This window comes from Myxine glutinosa, chromosome 2 (assembly GCF_964187855.1).
Source record: "Myxine glutinosa chromosome 2, kmMyxGlut1.1, whole genome shotgun sequence".
In the NCBI taxonomy this organism is placed as follows: domain Eukaryota; kingdom Metazoa; phylum Chordata; class Myxini; order Myxiniformes; family Myxinidae; genus Myxine; species Myxine glutinosa.
In genome coordinates this window covers 206,282,624-206,304,474 of record NC_136262.1, presented here as the reverse complement: position 1 = coordinate 206,304,474, position 21,851 = coordinate 206,282,624, and the positions used below count along the sequence as shown (strand labels likewise).

The window sequence follows — 21,851 nt, the reverse complement described above, 5'->3', positions numbered from 1 at the left end:
GCCGTCCCCAAAAGAAATGATCTGTTTGTATGTGTGTGTACATTTGAAAATCACAGAAAAAATGGCTGCCGCAATATTCACCAGATTTTGCATACCTGCTGCGGATACAGACAGGTCAAGGGCACACACAAAAAAATCCCCCCTCCGGCAAGGCAATTCTCTGTATGTAGGTGTGTGCCAACGTCTGAAAATCATACCAAAAAAATTTGCGTACGTGCTCGGAGTGCCCATTTGATCAAACCAACAAAACTACATGTTTTGGTTGCTTTTTACCTTTTATAATGAATGGGTCTTTCACAATGGAATAAAAAAAAAACCATTACCTTAATTACCTTATGTTTTGTTAAACATAACTTTATGGACATGTGATAACTCTTCGAGCTTGGCAGAGGGTGGCAGAAGCTTTCATGAGGTTTTTTTTTGAAAGAAAGAGCAAAACTAGGTCTGTGGTGATGCAGGTAAGTGGCTACAGATTCAAGTTTTTCAAGGAAAGGTTGTCAATATATGCCAGATGTAAAACTTCCTAAGCATGCATTAATTTTGTATTTTTTTCTTTCTGCTGTTCTTTGGATTCTTGTTTATTTTCCTGCTGGACCTATCAATCTCCCAATAATAATGCTTTTTTATGGTCAGAAAAGCCAAGGGCAATATAAAAGAACAAAATAGAAGGTCGATAACTCAATTTTGCATTATGTCGACAAAATAATGGGCAATATGAGTCTGTGAAAGCCACTGATTCAGTGGTATTCACAAAGCCATTAACGATCAAAATCTAATCAAGATTTACCCACATACAAGGCCTTCACCCACAGCTTGATGAAGTACTGCTCTCCCCTCTGGGCTGGTGCCCCTGCCACACACATCACTCAGCTTGACGTAATGGAAACCAAAGCCTTTACGATCAATTAAATCTCACACAATTAAGCTGAGTCTATAAGTCTATCACTTTAACATCAGGTGTTTTCTCTGCCTTCCACCACCTCCTTTATGGTCTTACACCCTCTGCTCATCTTTGTTTGTTTGTTCACATAGCTGAGGCTCATGGAAGAGCTAGTACTGAACATATCAGGACGCAACAGGACAAAAGGAACAGTAGAAAGAGGAGGAAACACCAACAGCAGAGTTGAAGAAGAAAATAGATGGATAGAGGGAGACTTGGACAAACAATGGGAGTGGGGAGGAATGGGGGGCAGGAGAGGATCCATGGGGTGGAAAAGATGATGCATGGGGTGGACAAGATGGATACAAATGGAAACTTCAAGGAGGGTAAACTGGAAATTTGGAAGGAAAAGGGATTTGGGTGGGGGGGTTAGAGGGGTAAACGATGATCGTGATTTTGGATTAGGGACGATCTGAGATGGTGGTTAACAGCTTTCTTGAAGACCTGAATGGAAGGATGAGATAGAGGAGAATGTGAAGGCTGGATCAACGGGCAGGAAAAGAGAGGAACAAATGAGTGGGGGTGAGCAGTCATCCTGGATTTAGGTAGTTTCACCAGAAGGGGGTTGATGGTGGACCGTGTGTCCCATGCAGAAGCCTTGGGGGGGGGGGGGGGGGGTGTGGAACAAAGCACAGAAAGAGCAGATGATACAAACCAGAAAGGAGGCCGTATGAGATGGAAAGACCACCAATCTGTATGCTGATGGCAAAATCATAGACTCAGACTCAGCTTATTCATGGGAGTTTCCAGTTTTGTCCCTCCCAGGTTGTGCTGGGTGGTTTGGGTATGCTTGGTGGTTTGTATACACTTGATGGTTTGGTTATTTTGTGTTATTTTGTGCTGGGTGGTTTGGTTGTGCTGGGCAATATGCTATTGCCTTCCTGGCAGTCAGATAGCGTAGGAGTTTGTCATTTGAACAGGATTCCAGCGATAAGTTGCCTACTCTTTACGAAAGACACTGAATGGTCTTAATCGGCCAGCAACAAGTAGTGGTGGCTGGAGGGTCCTTCAACTTAAAGTCCTTCCAATGGATGGCGCATATATTGATGCTTCGCCCTGCATGTGAAACAACATGGTAACCATTTATAACTGAGTGGGAGATTCGAGCCCACGCTAGATAACACAAAAGCAGGTGATTCTAAGTTCTGCAAGCCATAAAATAAGCTAAAGCTGCTCAAAAAAACTTTGTGCTGGTAGATTTGTTGAAATCTGTTTCCCAACCGTTCAATGACTGTTGACATCATAGCGTGTTAGCAAGAAGGATTGAATGGCAAAGCATGTCCTTATTGTTTGCTTAATGGATTTTCTGTGCCTTATTGGCTGCAAACATCAGCACCAAATAATGCCAGAGGGACAATGCATGAATTGTCTTGATCACATCGACAATATGCCCCACAATGGCAATATGAAGAAGAGTGAAACAACTTTATTTGAGAACAAGCTCACACAATCATTTTGTGCAATGGTTTTCATCATTGTCATTGGCTATAAAACTTAGCCTGACCAATGATCAATTGGAGGTATGTATTGTAAAAAATAAATAATAATAAAAAAAAGACATCGTGCAGAGCACGATACTTGCAAAATCCACCCTACCCAAAACAAAAAGTTGTCATGAATACATCAAATTGTCAATTTCATTAAGAATAAAATTGACAATCTTAATGAAAGCTCGGGTCAGTAGGATTAAAATTGATAATTTTTCAGGTGAAAATTGATGATTTTAGAAGTTTGACCTTGAGTTGACCTTTGACCGTTTGACCTTAAAAATAGTTGGTTTTCCAATTCAGCGAGGCACTGTGCAATTGCTATATAATTTTCAAGTCAATCAGATGAAAATTGATGATTTTAGAAGTTTGACCTTGAGTTGACCTTTGACCTCAAAAATAGTTAGTTTCCCAATTTATTGACTCAATATACAAATGCTGTTAGGCTCAACCATCAGTCAACACGACCCAACATTTGTGAACAGGTGTCAGCCAACATCACTGCATTACATAAACAAGGTGCAAAAATTACAGACCTATCAGCTTACTTTGAATCATTATCGCAAGGTCATGGAATCTGTCATCAGAGTTGACATCAAATAGTTCCTTTTCTGCAATGGCCTGATCTCAAATCATCAATTTGGATTCAGACCAGGTCACAACACCTTGGACATGCTGCTTCTACTCACCCACCAATTGATGTAGGTCCACAATGTCAGACATGAGATCAGGACCGTCTCTTTTTGAAATATCTCGTGCTTTTTATAGTCTGGCATCCCAACTTGCTCTCCAAACTCTCAGTCTACGGCATCCAAAGCCAACTCCCCACATGACTTAATGACTTCATCTACTCTCGTAGCCAAAGTGTGGGACTCAAAGGAATCCTTTCATCTCCTCACTGTCAAGGCTGGAGTGGCCCAAGACAGTGTTCTGGGCCCAGTCCTATTTCTGATCTTCATTATTAATCTCTCTTGAACTGAGTACCCTCGTCCCTCTATACAAGGGGAAAGGTGACCCTCTGGAGTGTGGCTCGTACTGAGCGATAAAGTTATTGGAGCATGGAATGAAGGTATTGGAAAGGGTGTTGGAGAGGAGGATAAGGAAGAAGGTGAAGATCGACGAAATGCAGTTTGGATTTATGCCAGGAAGAGGAACGACAGACGCGCTCTTTATTGTGAGGCAGTTGCAGGAGAAGTACATGGAGAAGAGGAAGAGGTTGTTTCTTGGGTTTGTTGATCTGGAGAAAGCATTCGATAGGGTTCCACGCGAAGTATTGACATGGGCATTGAGGAAGTTAGAAGTGGAGGAATGGTTGATCAGAGTTGTGATGGCAATGTACAAAAGAGCGCGCACAGCTGTAAGGACGAAGGACGGGAACAGTGGTGAGTTTGAGGTGAAGGTGGGAGTGCATCAGGGGTCGGTACTAAGTCCACTACTATTTGTAGCTGTGATGGAGGTGCTGGCTCAGAACGTAAAGGAGGGTTTACCGTGGGAGTTGTTGTATGCAGATGATCTGGTGTTGATTGCGGAAAGTATGGATGGACTGAAGGAAAAGATGAACAAGTGGAAGGAATGTATGGAGACAAAAGGTCTGAAGGTGAATATAGGAAAGACGAAGGTGATGGCAAGTGGTAAAGCATGTGGTGAGGTGGAAAGAACTGGGAAGTGGCCATGTGCTGTGTGCAGGAAGGGTGTTGGAGTGAACTCCATTCAATGTACAATGTGTGCTGAGTGGGTTCATCAAAAATGTAGTGGTCTGAGAGGGTCATTAACCAGTGTGGCAGCTACATTCAAATGTAAGGTGTGCACAGAGGGAGCTGCAGCTGCAGGAAATGTTGAGTTGGATCTTGGAGACGGCATGAAGCTGGAAGGTGTGAAAACATTTTGCTACCTCGGAGACATGCTGAATGGAGAAGGTGGATCAGACTCGGCAACGGTTGCTCGAGTGAGATGTGCATGGAAGAAGTTTCGGGAACTGAGTGGCGTGCTGATGAGGAGTGGAGTGTCGTTGAAGCTGAAGGGAAAGGTGTATGCTGCATGTGTGAGAAGTGTTATGATTTATGGGAGCGAGACATGGGTCATGAACGTAGAGCAGCAACGAAGGCTGGAAAGGGTGGAAATGCGAATGCTTCAGTGGATGTGCGGAGTATCGTTGAGAGAGAGGAAGACAAATGATGAATTGCGAAAGATGATGGGAATAGAGCCTGTGAGTGATGCTGTGAAGAGGAACAGGTTGAGATGGTTTGGTCATGTGTTGAGGAAGGATGAAAGTGACTGGTTGAGAAGAGTGATGGAAATGAATGTAGAAGGAAGTAGAGGGCGGGGAAGACCGAGAAAGACTTGGCTAAAGATGGTGGAAGAAGAAATGCGGGCAAGGGGGTTAACAAGGAGAGATGCAGAAAATAGGGCAAAATGGAGAAGATTGTCATGGGGACCGCAAGGCTAACCCCCGCTCTAGCAGGGAAAATGGCCTTAAAATGCATGTTGTTGTTGTTGTGTTGTATTAATAATCTCTCTGGCTCTCGGGAAAATCCCCTTTATGTATTTGCTGATGACTCCACCCTCTGCTGTGACATCCCTCATCCTTCAGATAGGCAAGCAGTAGCCATTTCCCTCTCTGCAGACCTTGTTAGAATCACAAACGGATGAAACACTTCAAATATGTATTTTAATCCTGACAAATGTTACACTATCACTATCACTATCACACTATCTCTATCTCTATCTCTATCTCTATCTCTATCTCTATCTCTATCTCTATCTCTATCTCTCTCTCTATCTCTCTCTCTCTCTCTCTCTCTCTCTCTCCAAAATAACCATCAGGCAAACCCTTCCATCTACTTTCTTATAAATCCTCTTGAGAAAGTTCAGTCACTCAAACTTTTGAGACTCACTTTCAGCCATGATATTTATTGGGCAACGCACATTTCTAAGTTTTCCTCCAAAGCCAGTCACTGACTGGGTATATTCTGTCATGCAAAGTCTTTCTTTGGCACACCTGAACTCTTACTCACATACAAGGCCTTCAGCCGCAGCTTGATGGAGTACTGCTCTCCACTCTTGGCTGGTGCCCCTGCCTCACACCTTGCTCTACTTGACACCGTGGAAACCAAGGCCTTCAACACCAATGGAATTTATCGCGATGAAGCTGAGGTCTCATTGTTTGGTCTCTGTCTTCTACCACCTCCTTTCTGGTCATGCACCCTTTGCCCTTTCTGTTCCCCTTCCCCCCAGGTTTCTGGAAAATACATGCATGCGGTCTGCCAGTAACCCCTTTTTGGTAAAACCCCCAAAATCCAGAATCACTGCTCACCTCCACTAATTTGTTCCTAATTTTTTCCTGCCCATGGAGCCAACCTCCTCAATCTCTTTGATCTCATTCTTGCCCTCAGAGATTCAAGACAGCTGTTCAACACCATCTCAGGTCATCCCCATCCACAACCATGATCTTTTCTAACCCCATTAACCCTCCCCAAACCCATCTCTATCCAAGTTCCTGTTTTTCTTTCCACTTCTGTGATTGAGAGTTTGTGGCTTTATCCATACTAGCAACGGTACCCGCCCTATGGATGGGGCTTCAATTGGGAGGCCCAAATGAAAAGGTAAAATATCAGAAATTGAAGGCTTTTTTTTTTAATTTTAAACGATTCATATAAACATCCGTTAAATCATATCACACGCAAATCATCAAAATCTAAACAGTATCTTTGGAATTTCAATAAAAGCCACATCACTGTTCATATCGGTAAATATTATTCCATCGTGTTTCAAATCGTGATCGATACACTATGATCGTGATGATCGTGATCGTGAGTCATGATCCATAATCCTGTTCACAATCGCTGTCGTAAGTACCCCCAATACGTGTTTCCTTCATTATAAAAACTACCAAATCAACAGTTAAAAGGATTTTGAGCCGATAGGTGTTACGGCCTTGGCAAGATTGATGGAGACAGCGATCTGTTAGCGTAGGGCGGGTACCGTTGCTAGTGATGTCTAATGATGTTTATATTGGTTTTGGGTCGTCCTTTCCGCATATCTCGTGGGATTGTGAGTTGGAGAGACGGCCGTGATGGCGGGGAGGGGCTTGGAATTCTCTCAAGCAGGGATTCAACCCATGTCCTTATAAAAGGTCTTTGTCCATGGTCACCGAGTCCGATCGGTGCAGCCGTTTGTGCGGCACCCGGGAAAACAACATCGTCACAATGAAAACATCGTCACAATGCACGTTATGCGAACGCGAATGTTATGCGGGAGTCCAAACCTGAGAATGCTGGAGACTAAAGCTGAAATTGGAAAAACAATATAGCCTATTTTACTCCAGGCGATCCCAGGAGTAACCACCCAAAATATCGTTGCGATCGGTTCAGTCGTTTTTGCGGCACCCTCGAACGGACAGACAGACAGACAAACGGACGGACATTTGGTGAATTATAGTAAGATTGTTCACCCCCTATGTCCTCATTGCTTATTTCTCCAAGCCTCCTTATTTCTCCAACCCTGCTGTTGATGTGTACCTCCTCTCTTTTTACTGTTCCTTTTGTTCTGTTACATCCTGATATATTCTGTGTTCTAGCCCCTCTATAAGCCTCTACACTGCATACAAAAATCGCACCCATGTCTGAAGGAAGCGATTCAGTTTGGCATTTCTAATATGAAATAGGCAAAGCCTAGAAATGAACAAAACCCTTTAGAATTACCCTTTAGAACCTTACAGAATTAATCTTTATAACTTTTTAGAATTACCCTTTAGCATTACCCTTTACAGTACAGTACCTTGTACAGTGGATGAATAAAAGTGTAGGTTTGCCAAGGAAAGACTTTGAATAACCAGTCGTCGACTGGCTTTGGAGATCAACATAGATATATATGGTTGATATAGTGTAGCCCAAGGTTGGAGTGGCTGACCTTCTTCAAGAGGATTGTTAAGGAAGTAGATGGGAGGAGACAATCCTTTCAGAGAGACAGACAGAGTGTGAGATTTGTCAGGATTGAAACACATATCCCAAGTGTTTCAACAGTTTGTGATTCTATCAAGGTCTAAAGGGAGGGAATAGGCTGCTGCCTACCTATTTGGAGGATGAGGGATGCTACGGAATAAGGTGGAGTCATTAGCAAAGAGGTAAAGGGTCAGAGAGATTGTTGATGAAGATTAGGAATAGGGCTGGGCCCAGAACACTGCTTTGAGGCCAGAGCTCCAGCCTTCAAAGGGAGAAGGGATGAGAGGATCCCGTTGAGAGCCACGCGGGGGAGTAAGAACAGTACACGAACAGTGAGGATTTGAGTTATTGATGTTATGTGCAACTCAGCCACCGGAATGGGTTCAGGCCTATCAAGGGGGAGGAGACTGTAGCGAGGGAGAGACACGAAGGAGTCAAGGATGTCCTGCGGGAGGAATGATTCTGTTATACAGATTATGTCTGGTTTATCAGGAGCGGCCTGGATGGAGAGATCTGTCAGGTTGGAGCAGAGGCTTCGGATGTTTGAGCTCTATACAGTTAAGGACAGTGGAGGAGGCGCTGTTGTTTTGGTGCAGGAATGTGGAAAGGGAGTGGGTGAATTCGGGAAAGGAATGGGGAGAAGCTGGGAGGGTTATGTGCCAGGGTGGAAACTGGGAGTGGCGGGGTGAGGGGAAGTTGGGAGGAGGTGTGTGGGGTTGGGGAGGTGGGAAGAGGGAGAAGGGGTTGGTGTAATGGGGGAAGCAGATAGGGGTAAGGGCGAGGGGGTAGCTGAGAGGAAGTGGAACGAGGGGGAAGATGGGAGAGGGTCAGTAGGGAGAAAGATGGGAGAGAGTAGGTGAGGGGGAAGATGGGAGAGAGTAGGTGAGGGGAAGATATGAGGAGGTGGGGGTAGGGAGAAGACTGGTGTGGTCGGGTGGTGGGGGAAGCAGAGAGGGGGCAGGGTTAGGAGAAGGCTGAGAGGAGGTGGAGCGAGGGGAACACGGGAAAGGTGGATGAGGAGGAAGATGGGAGAGGGGAAAATGGGAAGAGGCAGGGTGAGGGGAACCAGAAAGAAGGAACATGAAGTGAATTGATGGATGCTGAAGAGGGGTAACAGAGAAGGGTGGGGTAGGGAGGATGTGGGCATGTAGGAAATGAGGTTTAGGGTATTGACACAGGGTGGGGGTGAGGAGGGGTTGACGCGGTTATATAAAATGCATATGAAGGGGAGTTAATAGTTGTTTGCAGGCAACTTCTGCAAACTGGACTTCTCGTGATTCTCAATTTTGATGTCGATAACAGACATCATGGGAGGGGTAAAATGGATGGTTGTTGAGGTAAGGGAGGAAAGTAGTGCTATCGTTACTGGGGACGGTTGATGAACCAAGCATTTGTGAGTGAGACAGGTTTTGTAAATAAACCTTGTGAAGAAGAAGAGGAATATATCGTGACAAAAAGAAGGACACTAGGGTGGGTGTTTCTGATTAAGAAATAAGGAAAGTAAATTATTTTAAAATGTTATCAAAAGCTTTTGTAGTAAGAAGCAAAATAATTTAATTAAGATTAAATTTTGATGTAATGAGAAAGTTATATTATCGAGAAGGAATGAAGGAAGGAAGTAAAGGCAGAATATGGTTGTGATTTTTCAGGAGTGAAAATAATTAGAATAAATTGAAGCAAGGAGAGGTAACAAGATAAAGTTGTGGAGCATGAAAAGACAACACTTGGGATAAAGAAAGGGAATTGTGGCATGCAGCATCAGAGCAGAGACAGAGTTTGCATGCCCACTAACTGAGGCCTTGGGGAGTAGGCCAGACACTCACAAGGACACAAATTCGATAATACGCCACAACAAAGTACAATTAAAGATGGAAAATTGGACAAAAACACAATCAACAACACAGGGACGAAAGAGAACAGAAAGATACAAGCATTCTGAGTATTGCGCTGCAATACATGTCCCCTACCAAAGTTCAAAGTGCCATAACTTTGTCAAAAATGATCGAATATGCAAATTTATGCACAGTTGATGCTGGTTTTCAAACTTGATCTGAGGTATGCTGAGACACACGTGTGTCACGCCTCGCCTCGTTGATAAGCCCACAATGTCGCTCGGTGGAGCAGCCTGCACGTATTGCACTGTGTGAATTATATAAATTATTACCAACTCACGGTCTGAGGTACTAGCGATTCAAGAGATATCCATTTTTAAATTTTTTTTTCGTTTAATTAACGATATCTGCCAAACCACGTGCCCTATCGCAAATTCCAAAAGGACATTTTAGTAGACTGACATGCTGAACAGATCTGTGAAGTTTCCCCTCGATTGGATCAAAAATGAGGGAGGGGCTCGGTTTTAAAGGTTCATGCTTAAAAACGTCATAACTCTGAAACCATCAGTAATTTATCGTATTTTTCGGTTCACGATCAATGATCGATGTGTATATATATATGTTGCTCGGCTTGGCTCCGCCCCTCCTGAAAGCACGCGCTGTGTCGCGCTGTTGACGTTCGTGAGACGAGGCTGAGGACACGCAGTGCGGCTTGAGGAGAACTCCAGAATAAACAAGAGATATCCATTTAAAAAAAAAAAAATTCGTTTAATTAACGATATCTGCCAAACCACGTGCTCTATCGCAAATTCCAAAAGGACATTATAGTGCTGAACAGATCTGTGAAGTTTCCCCTCGATTGGATCAAAAATGAGGGAGGAGCTCGGTTTTGAAGGTTCATGCTTAAAAACGTCATAACTCTGAAACCATATGACGCATGACGTCATGCTCGCTGACGTTTTTGTTTGTCATGGGTATGCGACTTGGCCTGCAAAGTTTGGCCTCGATTTGTTCAGCCGTTGCAGAGAAAAAGGGGTTTTCGTGTTTTCACGGAAAACAACATGGCGGCCGAACCACGTGACCTGTGACGTCATAATTACCATTAAAATATTCTAGAGACCTAGTCCATCATATGGTGAAAATTTTATCTCAATCGGTCCTATTATTGCAGAGTTTTTAAAGGAAATTAAAACTTAAAATGGCACTGAGTTAAGGATCATCAAAATTATCAGAATTACTAAAGTTCAAAGTGCCATAACTTCGTTAAAAAGATCGAAACGTCGTGAAATTCGAACTGGACGTGTAACTTATCATGAGGAAACCATGTACCAAGTTTGAGATCATTAGCATTAAGCGTTTAGAAAAAAAGTCCGGAAAACTGTTCTTTGCGTGATGGACGGACTGACGGACGGACTGACGGACTGACGGACTGACGGACTGACGGACGGAGGGATGGCGTGCAAACCTATAGTCCCCTCCGGTGTACACCGGTAGGGGACTAATAACGGATCTGGTCTGGAAAACTTGGTTTTGATGGACGGGAAGGAGGAACTACAATCCTAATGTCCAAAGCGCTCCCGCTAGATAACAATTATAATGTTGAATATTATGCTATGATTAAAACGGATGACATTTATAAATCAAACTCACTGTCATGTCAATCCTTGGATTTCCTCCCATTTTTCAAACCGAACCGATCAAATTAGAAGTAGCGCTGGACCATATGTGGGCTTGCATTGCGTCAGTCGTGCCTTCATTGTCAATAAAGAGAAAAACTAAATGGAATCTCAATCTGAAAACTTGCTAGATTCCTGCAATCCTGTTGCACAAATATTATTTAAAGGATGTTAAATGCCCTGATGCCTCCTGTTCAAATCTTTTCAAATTTTCACTCAGATTATGTCATCACTTACAAACTTGGATTTTTCTCGGATAGCGTTCGATATATGAGTTTCGTGGAAGAAGCAAAATACATGCTTGAACTAGAACGCCACTCAGTAGAGCGCATACTCCCGCCGTGGGTCAAGTTGGAATAATACGTTTTGTTTAACATCCCCTCTCCCCAAAACAATAAATGAAAAAGTAGGCCCTGTCAGAGAATTTATTTTGATATATCTCGGAATTAGAGGAGAAAAACAACATTTAAGAATAAGAATAAAAGCTTTAATGCAGTAAGACAGAAGGAAAGAAAAAATTCCCCAAAAAATTCCCCAAAAAAATTCCTGGATCCGGAATAATATCCTGAGCTTCACCAAAAACTAATCAATTCTTCCTTATCCCAAGGGCAATCATCCCACCAACTTTCATCCAAATCCGTGCAGAAATTTTCCAGATATCTTGTTCACAAACACACGAACACACTTTCGCACACATACGCACACACACACACGGACGGACACGAGCGAATGCAATACTCCCTAGCGGGAGTAACTAGAACGCCACTCAGTAGAGCGCATACTCCCGCCGTGGGTTTAGTTGGAATAATACGTTTTGTTTAACATCCCCTCTCCCCAAAACAATAAATGAAAAAGAAAGTAGGCCCCAACTGTCAGATAATTTATTTTGATATATCTCGGAATTAGAGGAGAAAAACATCATTTAAGAATAAGAATAAAAGCTTTAATGCAGTAAAACAGAAAAAATCTTTCTCAAAAAAATTCCTGGATCCGTAATAATATCCTGCGCTTCACCAAAAACTAATCAATTCTTCCTTATCCCAAGGGCAATCATCCCACCAACTTTCATCCAAATCCATTAAGAACTTTTCCAGATATCTTGTTCACAAACACAGAACACACGAACATACGAACACACACACACACGGACGGACACGATCGAATACGTTACTCCCTGGCGGGAGTAATAAACCTGAAAATCGCAGAGCCAGAACCAGAATTATTTATTTGGTCTGGGAAGCCCATGCGAGGTTTCTTCTTCTTCAGCCTCTCACAACCCTGGGTGAATATGCGATCTTTTTTTAAAAAGTTGGAATTTTGCCAAATCTGTTTTATTCTTTTGTTAATATACCTCAGCCATTGACAAATCTGGAATTATAATTTTATTTGAGGTTCAAATTAACCCGGGACATTGTGTCAAACGATGCCTGCAAGTCTGTACATGTGATCAATAAATTAATCGTCCACACTCGAAGACTCTTCTTCACGCAATAACAACTTCTAGCTTCCAGACCGTACATCCAATGATCTTCAAATTTTGCAAACTTGTTACTCTTCATGACTTCTACTACAGTATGAAGTTTCACGGCGATCAATGAAGTGGTTCAAGAGATATAAATGTTTTTATTATTTGCTTTTAATTAACGATGTCTGCCAAACCACGTGACCTATCGTGACCTATCCAAAAGGACATTTTAGTACAGTGATATGCTGAACAGATCTGTGAAGTTTCCCCTCGATTGGATCACAAATGAGGGAGGAGCTAGGTTTTAAATGTTTGTAATTAAAAACGTCATAACTCTGAAACCATGTGATGCATGACGTCATGCTCGTCGACTTTTTTGTTCGTCCTGGGTATGCGATTCTACCTGCAAAGTTTGGCCTCGATCTGTTCAGGCGTTTTGGAGAAAATTGGATTTTAGTGTTTTTCACTCAAAACAATATGGCGGCCGAACCACGTGACCTGTGACGTCATAATTGCCACGAAAATATTCTACAGACCGAGTCCCTCCTATGGTTAAAATTTGCTCTCAATCGCTCCAATGATTGCAGAGAAAATGGTTTTTAAAGGAAAACAGAAAAAAAAATTCCCCCAAAAATTCCCTAAAAAAATTCCTGGATCTGGAATAATATCCTGAGCTTCACCAAAAACTAATCAATTCTTCCTTATCCCAAGGGCAATCATCCCACCAACTTTCATCCAAATCCGTGCAGAACTTTTCCAGATATCTTGTTCACAAACATACGAACACACACACACACACACACACACGATCGAATGCATTACTCCCTGGCGGGAGTAATAATTAGATAACCGTCTTAGCTTAAAGATAACCTTCCCAAATTAAATGGCAATTTTAGAAAATTTAGATAACCCTATTAATTTAAATGTCAATGTAAATCTGATGTGGGGACTGCTGCAGTTAAAACATGAGAACAGCACTCGGTAGAGCACATACATCCGCCAGGCTGAACGTTTTGTATCACACTAGTAGGTCGAATCTGGATCCGGAACTAGAACCAAAATCTAATCGCCTTGTTCTTGTCATCTAACCAACGTATCCACCTAGTTTTGGTATAAGTCGTCCACAATTTTTTGAAATATGCTACATTTCGGTTTTGGCCCGAATGGTGAAGAATCACTTAAAAAGTACTCGGATCCAGATCCGGATCTACACCAAATCTAATCATTTCGTCCTTGTCACACACCCAACCTCTATACCAAATTTCGTTTGAATGTGTCTCAACTTTTTGAGATATACTGTTCACAAACAGACAGATGAAAAATCACTCATAGAGCGACACTTGGCAAAACAGAACAAAGTAGAATGGCACTCAGTAGAGCATCCTTTTTACTTCACAAATAATTTGTGGTAGAATTCAGTGACCTGATATGCAAATCTTCTTCAAATTAAGATAATCGGATGAAAATTGTCAATTTTAGAAATTCGGCCTATGTTGACCTTTTGGCCTATGTTGACCTCAAAAATAGTTGGTGGTTGGTTTCAGTAAGCTGATATGCAAATCCTATACAGATTTCAAGTCAATCGGATGAAAATTGAGGATTAAAAAAATTTGGCCTATGTTGACCTTTTGGCCTATGTTGACCTTTTGACCTTAAAATATATATATAGAACTTTGTCAGACCACGAACTCTACCGTTTGGTGAATTTTCTTGAAGATTGGTTTAAAATTGTGACCTGTAGGCAAGTATAAGTGAGTGGACAGACAAACACACACAAACAAACACACAGACTGGATTGATCAACATACTTGTCCAAAAAAATAATTTTTGGCCAAGTAACAAACAAACAAGAAGACGTCATGCGGAGCATGATACTTGCAAAATACGCCCCCCCCCCTCCCCTAGGAGTAAAATTCCATTGATACAGCAAATTGTCCATTTCATCAAGATTAAAATTGACAATCTTGATAAAAGCTCGGGTCAATAGGCAGAAAATTGACGATTTTTCAGATGAAAATGATTTTGGAAGGCTGATATTGAGTTCACCTTTGACCTTTTGACCTCAAAAATAGTTGGTTTCCCTATTTTGTGACAATGTGCAAATGCTGTTAAATTTTCAAGTCAATCGGATGAAAATTGACGGTTTTTTCAGATAAGAAGTGATGATTTTGGAAGTTTGACCTTGAGTTGACCTTTGACCTTTTGACCTCAAAAATAGTATGTTTCCCCATTTAGTGACTCGATATGCAAATGCTGTTCAATTTTCAAGTCAATCGGTTGAGAATTGACGGCTTTTTAGATGAAAATTGATTTTTAAAATTTGACCTTGAGTTGACCTTTGAGCTTTTGACCTCAAAAATAGTATGTTTCCCAATTTATTGACTCGATATGCAAATGCTGTTCAATTTTCAAGTCAATGGGTTGAGAATTGACAGCATTTTAGATGAAAATTGATGATTTTTAAAATTTGACCTTAAGTTGACCTTTGACCCTTTGACCTAAAAATAGTTTATTTCCCAATTTAGTGACTTGATATACAAATGCTATTCAATTTTTAAGTCAATCGGATTTAAAATGGCGATTTTAGCAATTTGACCTCCAGATGACCTTTGACCTTTGACCTCAAAATCAATAGGCTTCTCAATTGGGACGATTTATACAGCTTGGTGAAGTTTCGTGACGATCGGTTTAGAATTGTGACCTGTAGGCCGGTGACAAACAGTCAAACGGACAGACAAACAGACAGAACCACAAACGGAACCGACCAATATACTTGAAAAATCTTCGATTTTGCAAGTAACAAGGGTAAAAACATAACCTCCCATCCACCTTCGGTGGCAGAGGTAAAAAAAAAAGTCCATGCCCACACTTTCCCATTAGATTGGTCAACCTTGCTGCCTTGTGTGGGGCACATTACTTTCACAAACAGTTGTACTCCATCGTAGATTTTTATCGGGGTGCTGTAACAATTCAAACGATAGATTGATGTATCAGTGAATCCCTATCTGTGATACTCTCCTAGAAGGCAGGTTCAGTGCTGCCAAAGGGGTCTCGTGGCAAGGATTGCACTGGGTGGGTTGCCTTTTCCATCCCAGCAGTAATCAGGGTATGAATTTGGAATTTGTTCAGGGTGCTAGTGATAACTGACCTACTCTTCGTCAAAACAAACCGTGGGATCTTTAATGTCCACAAACTAATGCTAGCAGACGAGACACCAAGCTCAATGTCCATCCTCCGATGGGCACAATTTGCGAGTCAATGCCCTACCTGCGACACACCAATCTCATAGTTTATAGGTTGGTCGGTAGGTAATCAAACCCAGGCAAGACAACTCAAAGGTAAGAGTGCTACCTCTGCACCATGCTGTCTGATTGAACAATTAATACCTGCAGTGAAATACACATCATGAAACAGATAGTTCAGGGTGCATACTATACACTAATGCAGGTGACTACTGTGTTTATTTAATTCTGTTTTTCTTTACATGAAGATCACCTAAGAGGCTTTGTCTCTGAATAAAAAAGACAGAGCAGTGGGTTACGCCACCTTTGTGTATTCACTGCTTAAAAATCCATTGACTTCTCCCAATGTAAGTAGAGGACTGCATCGGCAGAGTTGCTGCACTATTGCATATTGGGCAGAGAGAGACGGAAAGAGAGAGGGAGAATACAGCAAACCATTAAATATCGTGGGATTAGCCTTCACAGTGTCGATCAATCGCGGGCAGTGTCTCTGTATACCTATTTACTTACCGCGGGCATAATTTCCACCATTTGCGGTTTTTGAGCCGAGTTGTGTCCACGTGGGTGGTTAATGTGCTCTCCAAAGTGCTAAAGTGTCGTTTCAGTCCCTTGATTCCAATACCGAAAGGATGGAAAAAGCCCTTAATGTTTGGATGGAGGACCAACCGCAGCAAAAGCATCTTTGAGGGGGCTGGTGATACGGGAGAAAGCATTACGCATCTACAAACATTTTCCATGTGGCATCCGGGAAGATGATTATTCGGCCTCCGTAAAATCCAGTTAGCTATGGAAGCAGCATCGGCAGACCATGTTGCTGCAGAGAACAACCCGCCACAGCACAAGAAACTGATTGAGAAGGGATTTAAACCTCAGCAGGTCTTTAACGCCGACGAGACAGGATTATTCTGGAAGAGGATGCCATCCCATACCTTCCTGTCCAAGCAGGACTGTAGTGTTTTTTTTGCATTTTATGAACGTAAAAGTCTTGTGTTTTATCTTTATTTTACATGTTCATGCCAATTGTGATATGTTTTTTTCTTGCTGCCACCCACCTTCCTCTAAGTTTTTTTCTAATTCCAGGAACCTAATCCCATTTTTCTTATGAGGTTTAAGTATTAACGTATTAACTTTCACGGTTTTGGATTTTGAGCCATTTTTTAGGAATGTAACCTCGGCAATATTTACGGCTTAACTGTATTGGGGTATTTACGGTGCCACAATTTTGTATACGTAATTTGGAGATGGACTTGCACATTTTACATAGTCTACGTATGGCTCGATTCTATTTAACCCCTTGATATCTGCACTCAGTCTAGTTATGTGCGTAATATTAACACGCACCATCTCATATAAATCGTTGTTGCCATTAGTAACCCGTCTTTCCACTAAAAGGAGGACCTACATATCACATCACCTTTCAGGTCACGTGGCACTTGATTTACATAAAATTGGATCTGAGAGTGATGACAGAGATGAGAGTAAGGAGGAGTATTACATAGCAATGTGATTAACGGCATTCTACTAGATTTCTGTACTCAGATGTGAGAGTGATCAAAAATGCCTCATATGAAGTGTAAACTCATTTAGACCTGTGAATCACGTGCTGAATGCCAATTCGTGCTTACCTGTGCCCTTACCTGCGTTTCCGAAAGGTTCAGTTGCCGTGCCAGCTCTGTGCGCTCCCGTCCCACCAGGTACTGGCATCGCTGGAACTCGCACTCGAGACGGTATAATTGTTCAGCAGTGAATGATGTGCGTGTCCTTTTCGGACGTTCTAGGTCGAGTCCTCGGGGCAGCACCAGCTCTCGAATAGCACCCTTGGCATCTGCATGGCAAGGTCATAGAGTTATTACACAGATCGCACCTTGTGGTGCACAAGATGTGCGGTTGCGGTTCACATTCAAGAAAATGTAAGGAAATTCCCATATCATACATTCATGATGTATTATGACCACCTTTAGAGGCCATTTTTCCCCACAGAGCAGGGGTTGGCCTTTTTCGAGCACCATGACCCCCTTTTTGAAGCAATGTTTTATGGCCGGATGCCCTTCCTGCCGCCAACCTTGTGAGTCGCCTCTTGCGACACACAGGGAATTACCAGTAAACTGGTACTCAATTTGCCGACCTCGGAAGTATGACAGGCTGAATCAACACCCCTGGTGTTAATTCAGTGATGGACCGGGATTCGAACCCAGGATCCTAGGATCCCAAGCCGGCACCCTAACCGCTAAGCCAACTCCAGGCTCTCATGATGTATTATATACTAAGAAATTATTTCCTTATGAGATTTTGCAAGGGCTAATATCTTCAACTGGAGACTAAAATGTTGTCCATGATCCAAAGTACATATTAGGAAATAAACAGACTATTGTGGCTCAGCAGAAGTCACAGCATGAGGGACACAAAGCGCAAGCACTTTGGTCAACACGGAGAAGGAGATGTTTGTATAATATCAGCAGCCCAGTAAGCTCTCTCAGAATCAGAGAATTGCCTTTGGGACCCAACTATGTAGAGTTCTATAGGAAGCAAAATGCAGGTATTTGTTCTCTACCAATAGAGATAACGCTTAGTGGTACTTGCAGCTCACGCAGGTAACCACTTAGATTCAGGTTGAAAGCTCTTGGGTATGTTTAAATAATTATCCGTAGAAAAGCAACTCCTCTGTATACAGATCGATCGTGCCTTGACAGCACGTGCAGGAGCTTAATTTGTGCCACTGCAGGTAGACATCAATGTCATTAAAGTGGTGCATCGATGTGCTTCATTCTATAGAGATGTTGCATATTTCAACTGCTTGGAGACAATTACTGCATTATGTTCATTCATCGTGCTTAAAGTATATACGATTGCCTATTTGGAAAAAAGAACAAAGTATGAGCTGTGTCTTACAGACGGTGGTTGTAGAGTACTTTATATGCAGAATTAGGAACACACCTATTAACTCAACTGCTCTATGACGTGTATTTACACCTGCCATTCCAAGTGTTACATGCTCATTGATGTGTGTGCTCAGGTACATAAATAAACGTGTTACTAATGACTGATATCATGAGTATGGTGAATCAATATAGTGGAAGCGCAATAAATAAACTTATCAAAGACAACCACATGCATCATATTAACCTTTTTTCCGGAAAATTATTCCTAAAAATGCAATGATACTAAAGCGCGGCGTTACGCGCGCTGCTTGTGAGCAAGGAGGAAGCGGACAAGCGGTAACATGTAAACGTCTTTATTGTAAGACTACACTGTAACACTGGAAATGCTCCGGGCTGGTCGCCCGGTGTATATCATGAGGCCACGCCTACCCCTCGGGTGTGGCCACCGCCCACTTGGTGCGTGGAATGATGTCACCACGCCAGTGGGCTTTTGTGTCCGCCACACGCGCCCCCCCAGAATTCCCGCGCACCTGGAGGGCCAGTTTGCGGGGCAGACGAATGACCCGGCCGAAGCGCCCCCTGGTGATCGGCGGCGTCCGGGGTGCAGGGATGCCAGGTGGGATGCCCCTGGCTGCCCCTGGGATGGGTGCAGGACCGGGGGGCGGCGTGGCGGCGTGGCTGGGCGGTGCCGGGGGTCCGCCCGCAGGAGGGCGGCCCCGACGTGGGGGTCGGGAGTCGTGGCGTCATTGAGACGGCGATAGTCCCCGCACGGTCGCCATCCCCCGCCGGGCTTCGGCACGATGTGCAGCGGCGACGCCCAAGCGCTCTCTGAGCGCCGAACGATGCCGAGTCGCTCCAGGGTAGCGAACGCCGCTTTTGCCACCGCCAGCTTCGTCGGCTCGAGGCGGCGTGCCCGGGCGTAGACCGGTGGCCCGACGGTGGGGATGTGATGGGCCACCCCGTGCTTGACGGCCCCCGCCGAGAAGGTGGGCCGCGTGAGGGCCGGGAAGCCGGCGAGGAGGCGGGTGAATGCGTCTGCTGCCGGAAGCGTACAGACCAACGTGGCCGGAACCGAATCGTTCGGCAAGCCGCTCGTTGAGCTGGGCAACGCACAAGCGAGCGAGCTGAACGTCTCGGCCTGGACAAGCCGTCTGCGCTTGACGTCGACCAGGAGCCCATTAGCGCACAGGAAGTCCGCGCCAAGCAGTGCCATGGGCACGTCGGCGGTGACGAACGTCCATCGGAAAACCTGCCCTCCAAACCGCAGAGAGAGGCAGCGTTTTCCGTACGTACGGATGGGCGTCCCGTTCGTGGCAAGCAGCGCGGGGCCCCCACCCGCGGCGTGCTTGTCTGACGTGCCGGCGGGAATGACACTCACCTGCGCTCCCGTGTCGCACAGGTAACGGCGCCCGGAGAAGGTGTCCATTATGAACAGCAGGCTGCTCGAACGGCCGGCGCTCATCGCCATTATTGAGCGCTGGCCCGGGCGTTTCCCGACCCGTTGAAGGAGCACGGCGGATGACACCGCCGAGCTTCGTGGCCGAACTTGGCGTGGAACCAGCACCAGGTAGTGGAGCTGGAGGAGCGCGGCTGGCTCCGCCAGGCCGGTGGAGTTGGCGGGTTTCCCCGCGGTGGCGGTTTTCGCCGCGGTGGTGGGCGGGGCGTGGCGGAGTTCACGAGGTGCGTATCAGCATGCTGCTGAACATCAGCGCGCTGTAGAAGCTGATGCTGTGGAACATGCTGCTGAACATCAGCGCGCTGTAGAAGCTGATGCTGTGGAACATGCTGCTGAGCATCAGCGTCGAGGGCCGTGACGGCCACGCCGACGCTCGCCCGCGTGTCCGAAGCGGCGAAGTACCTGTCCGCCTTGGCGGCCAATGCTCGGGGTTCCGTTAGCTCGGTCCCGGCCAACGCGAGGCGAACCTGCGCTGGAAGTTGGCGCCGGAAAAGCGCCCGGAATAGCGAACCGGGGGCTTCGTCGCCCAACAGTGACAGCATATGGTCCATTCGGACCGACGGGCGCGTCTCACCGAGCTCGGGGAGATCCAGGAGGCGGTCGGCCCGTGCGTCGTCCGTGAGGCCGAACGTGGCTAGGAGTAGCCGCTTGAGTGCCTTGTACTTGTGGCCGTCCGGTGGGTGGCGAAGGACGGACACAACTCGAGCGGCTGTGCCGGGCCCGAGGGAGGCGACGACATGGCAGTAGCGCAGGTCGTCGTTGGTGAGGCGCCGAAGCTGAAATTGGGCTTCGGCTTGAACGAACCAGACTTCGGCCTGGGCCTCCCAAAATTCGGGAAGTTTAATCGCCATTGCCTTGTCGTTGGCCATTGCAATGGCGTCGTGTTCAGAAGGATCGCTACGGCAGATCCAACATCGAGGGTCACCAGTAAAGCGCGGCGTTACGCGCGCTGCTTGTGAGCAAGGAGGAAGCGGACAAGCGGTAACATGTAAACGTCTTTATTGTAAGACTACACTGTAACACTGGAAATGCTCCGGGCTGGTCGCCTGGTGTATATCATGAGGCCACGCCTACCCCTCGGGCGTGGCCACCGCCCACTTGGTGCGTGGAATGATGTCACCACGCCAGTGGGCTTTTGTGTCCGCCACAATACCAAATACAAATCGAAAATGTACAGAATTATAATATATATCAGAAAAATGTTGAAATAACCAAATATAATAAAAATATAACCAAGTATGTTATTCAAGCATTGTGCATGAATGAAACTGGATGCACATGCAGAGATGCTGAAATATGCCTGTTCGGAAACACTGAGCAGCACAAACTAGACATAATAACGAGTCTTTCTGTGATGAATCCATGGTTTGTAATTTCGAACCATGGTTATGTATAAATCGCACGCCATTGTTTGTGCTGATAATAGCTATTATACCTGCCACGAACACCATAAGAATTACAAAATACACGACATTGTGTATGTAATGTATTTCAATATTATGTTGGAAAAAAAACAAAAAAACTTGCCTATACATATATATATATATATATATATATATATATATATATATATATATATATATATATATATATATATATATATACAGTCACATGAAAAAGTAAGTACACCCCATGTAAAGTTTGGACTTTTTCAACATATTTCAACATACAGCTAGTTGATCTTCATTTAAACAATATTGATAGATAAAGGTGATATAATATAACAAATATCATGAAACACTTACATTTTGTAGTCCATTGTATAATTTAAATAAACATAAATGCAAATTTCGCATGTGGAAAAAGTAAGTACACCCTTGGCTCCAATAAGTGGTATTGCCCCCTTTGGCAGAAACAACCTCAAGTAGGCGTTTTTTATTACTGCCTAACAGTCTCTGACATCGACTGGGAGAAATTTTTGCCCACTCCTCATG

At 44.2% G+C, this 21,851-nt stretch overlaps 2 protein-coding genes across 2 annotated transcripts in view; one reads left to right on the top strand and one right to left on the bottom strand.

Moving 5' to 3' along the window:
- LOC137420908 (synaptic vesicular amine transporter) overlaps window positions 1-21,851 on the top strand; it is a 335,648-nt gene that overhangs the window by 26,081 nt on the left and 287,716 nt on the right. The gene's annotated exons all lie outside the window — the stretch shown is intronic.
- Window positions 1-21,851, bottom strand: part of LOC137422178 (ventral anterior homeobox 1b) — a 34,506-nt gene that overhangs the window by 6,101 nt on the left and 6,554 nt on the right. The window contains exon 2 of the mRNA XM_068108939.2: window positions 17,220-17,407. Within this exon, the coding sequence (XP_067965040.2) occupies window positions 17,220-17,407 (188 nt within the window). The remainder of the gene's footprint in view (window positions 1-17,219; window positions 17,408-21,851) is intronic.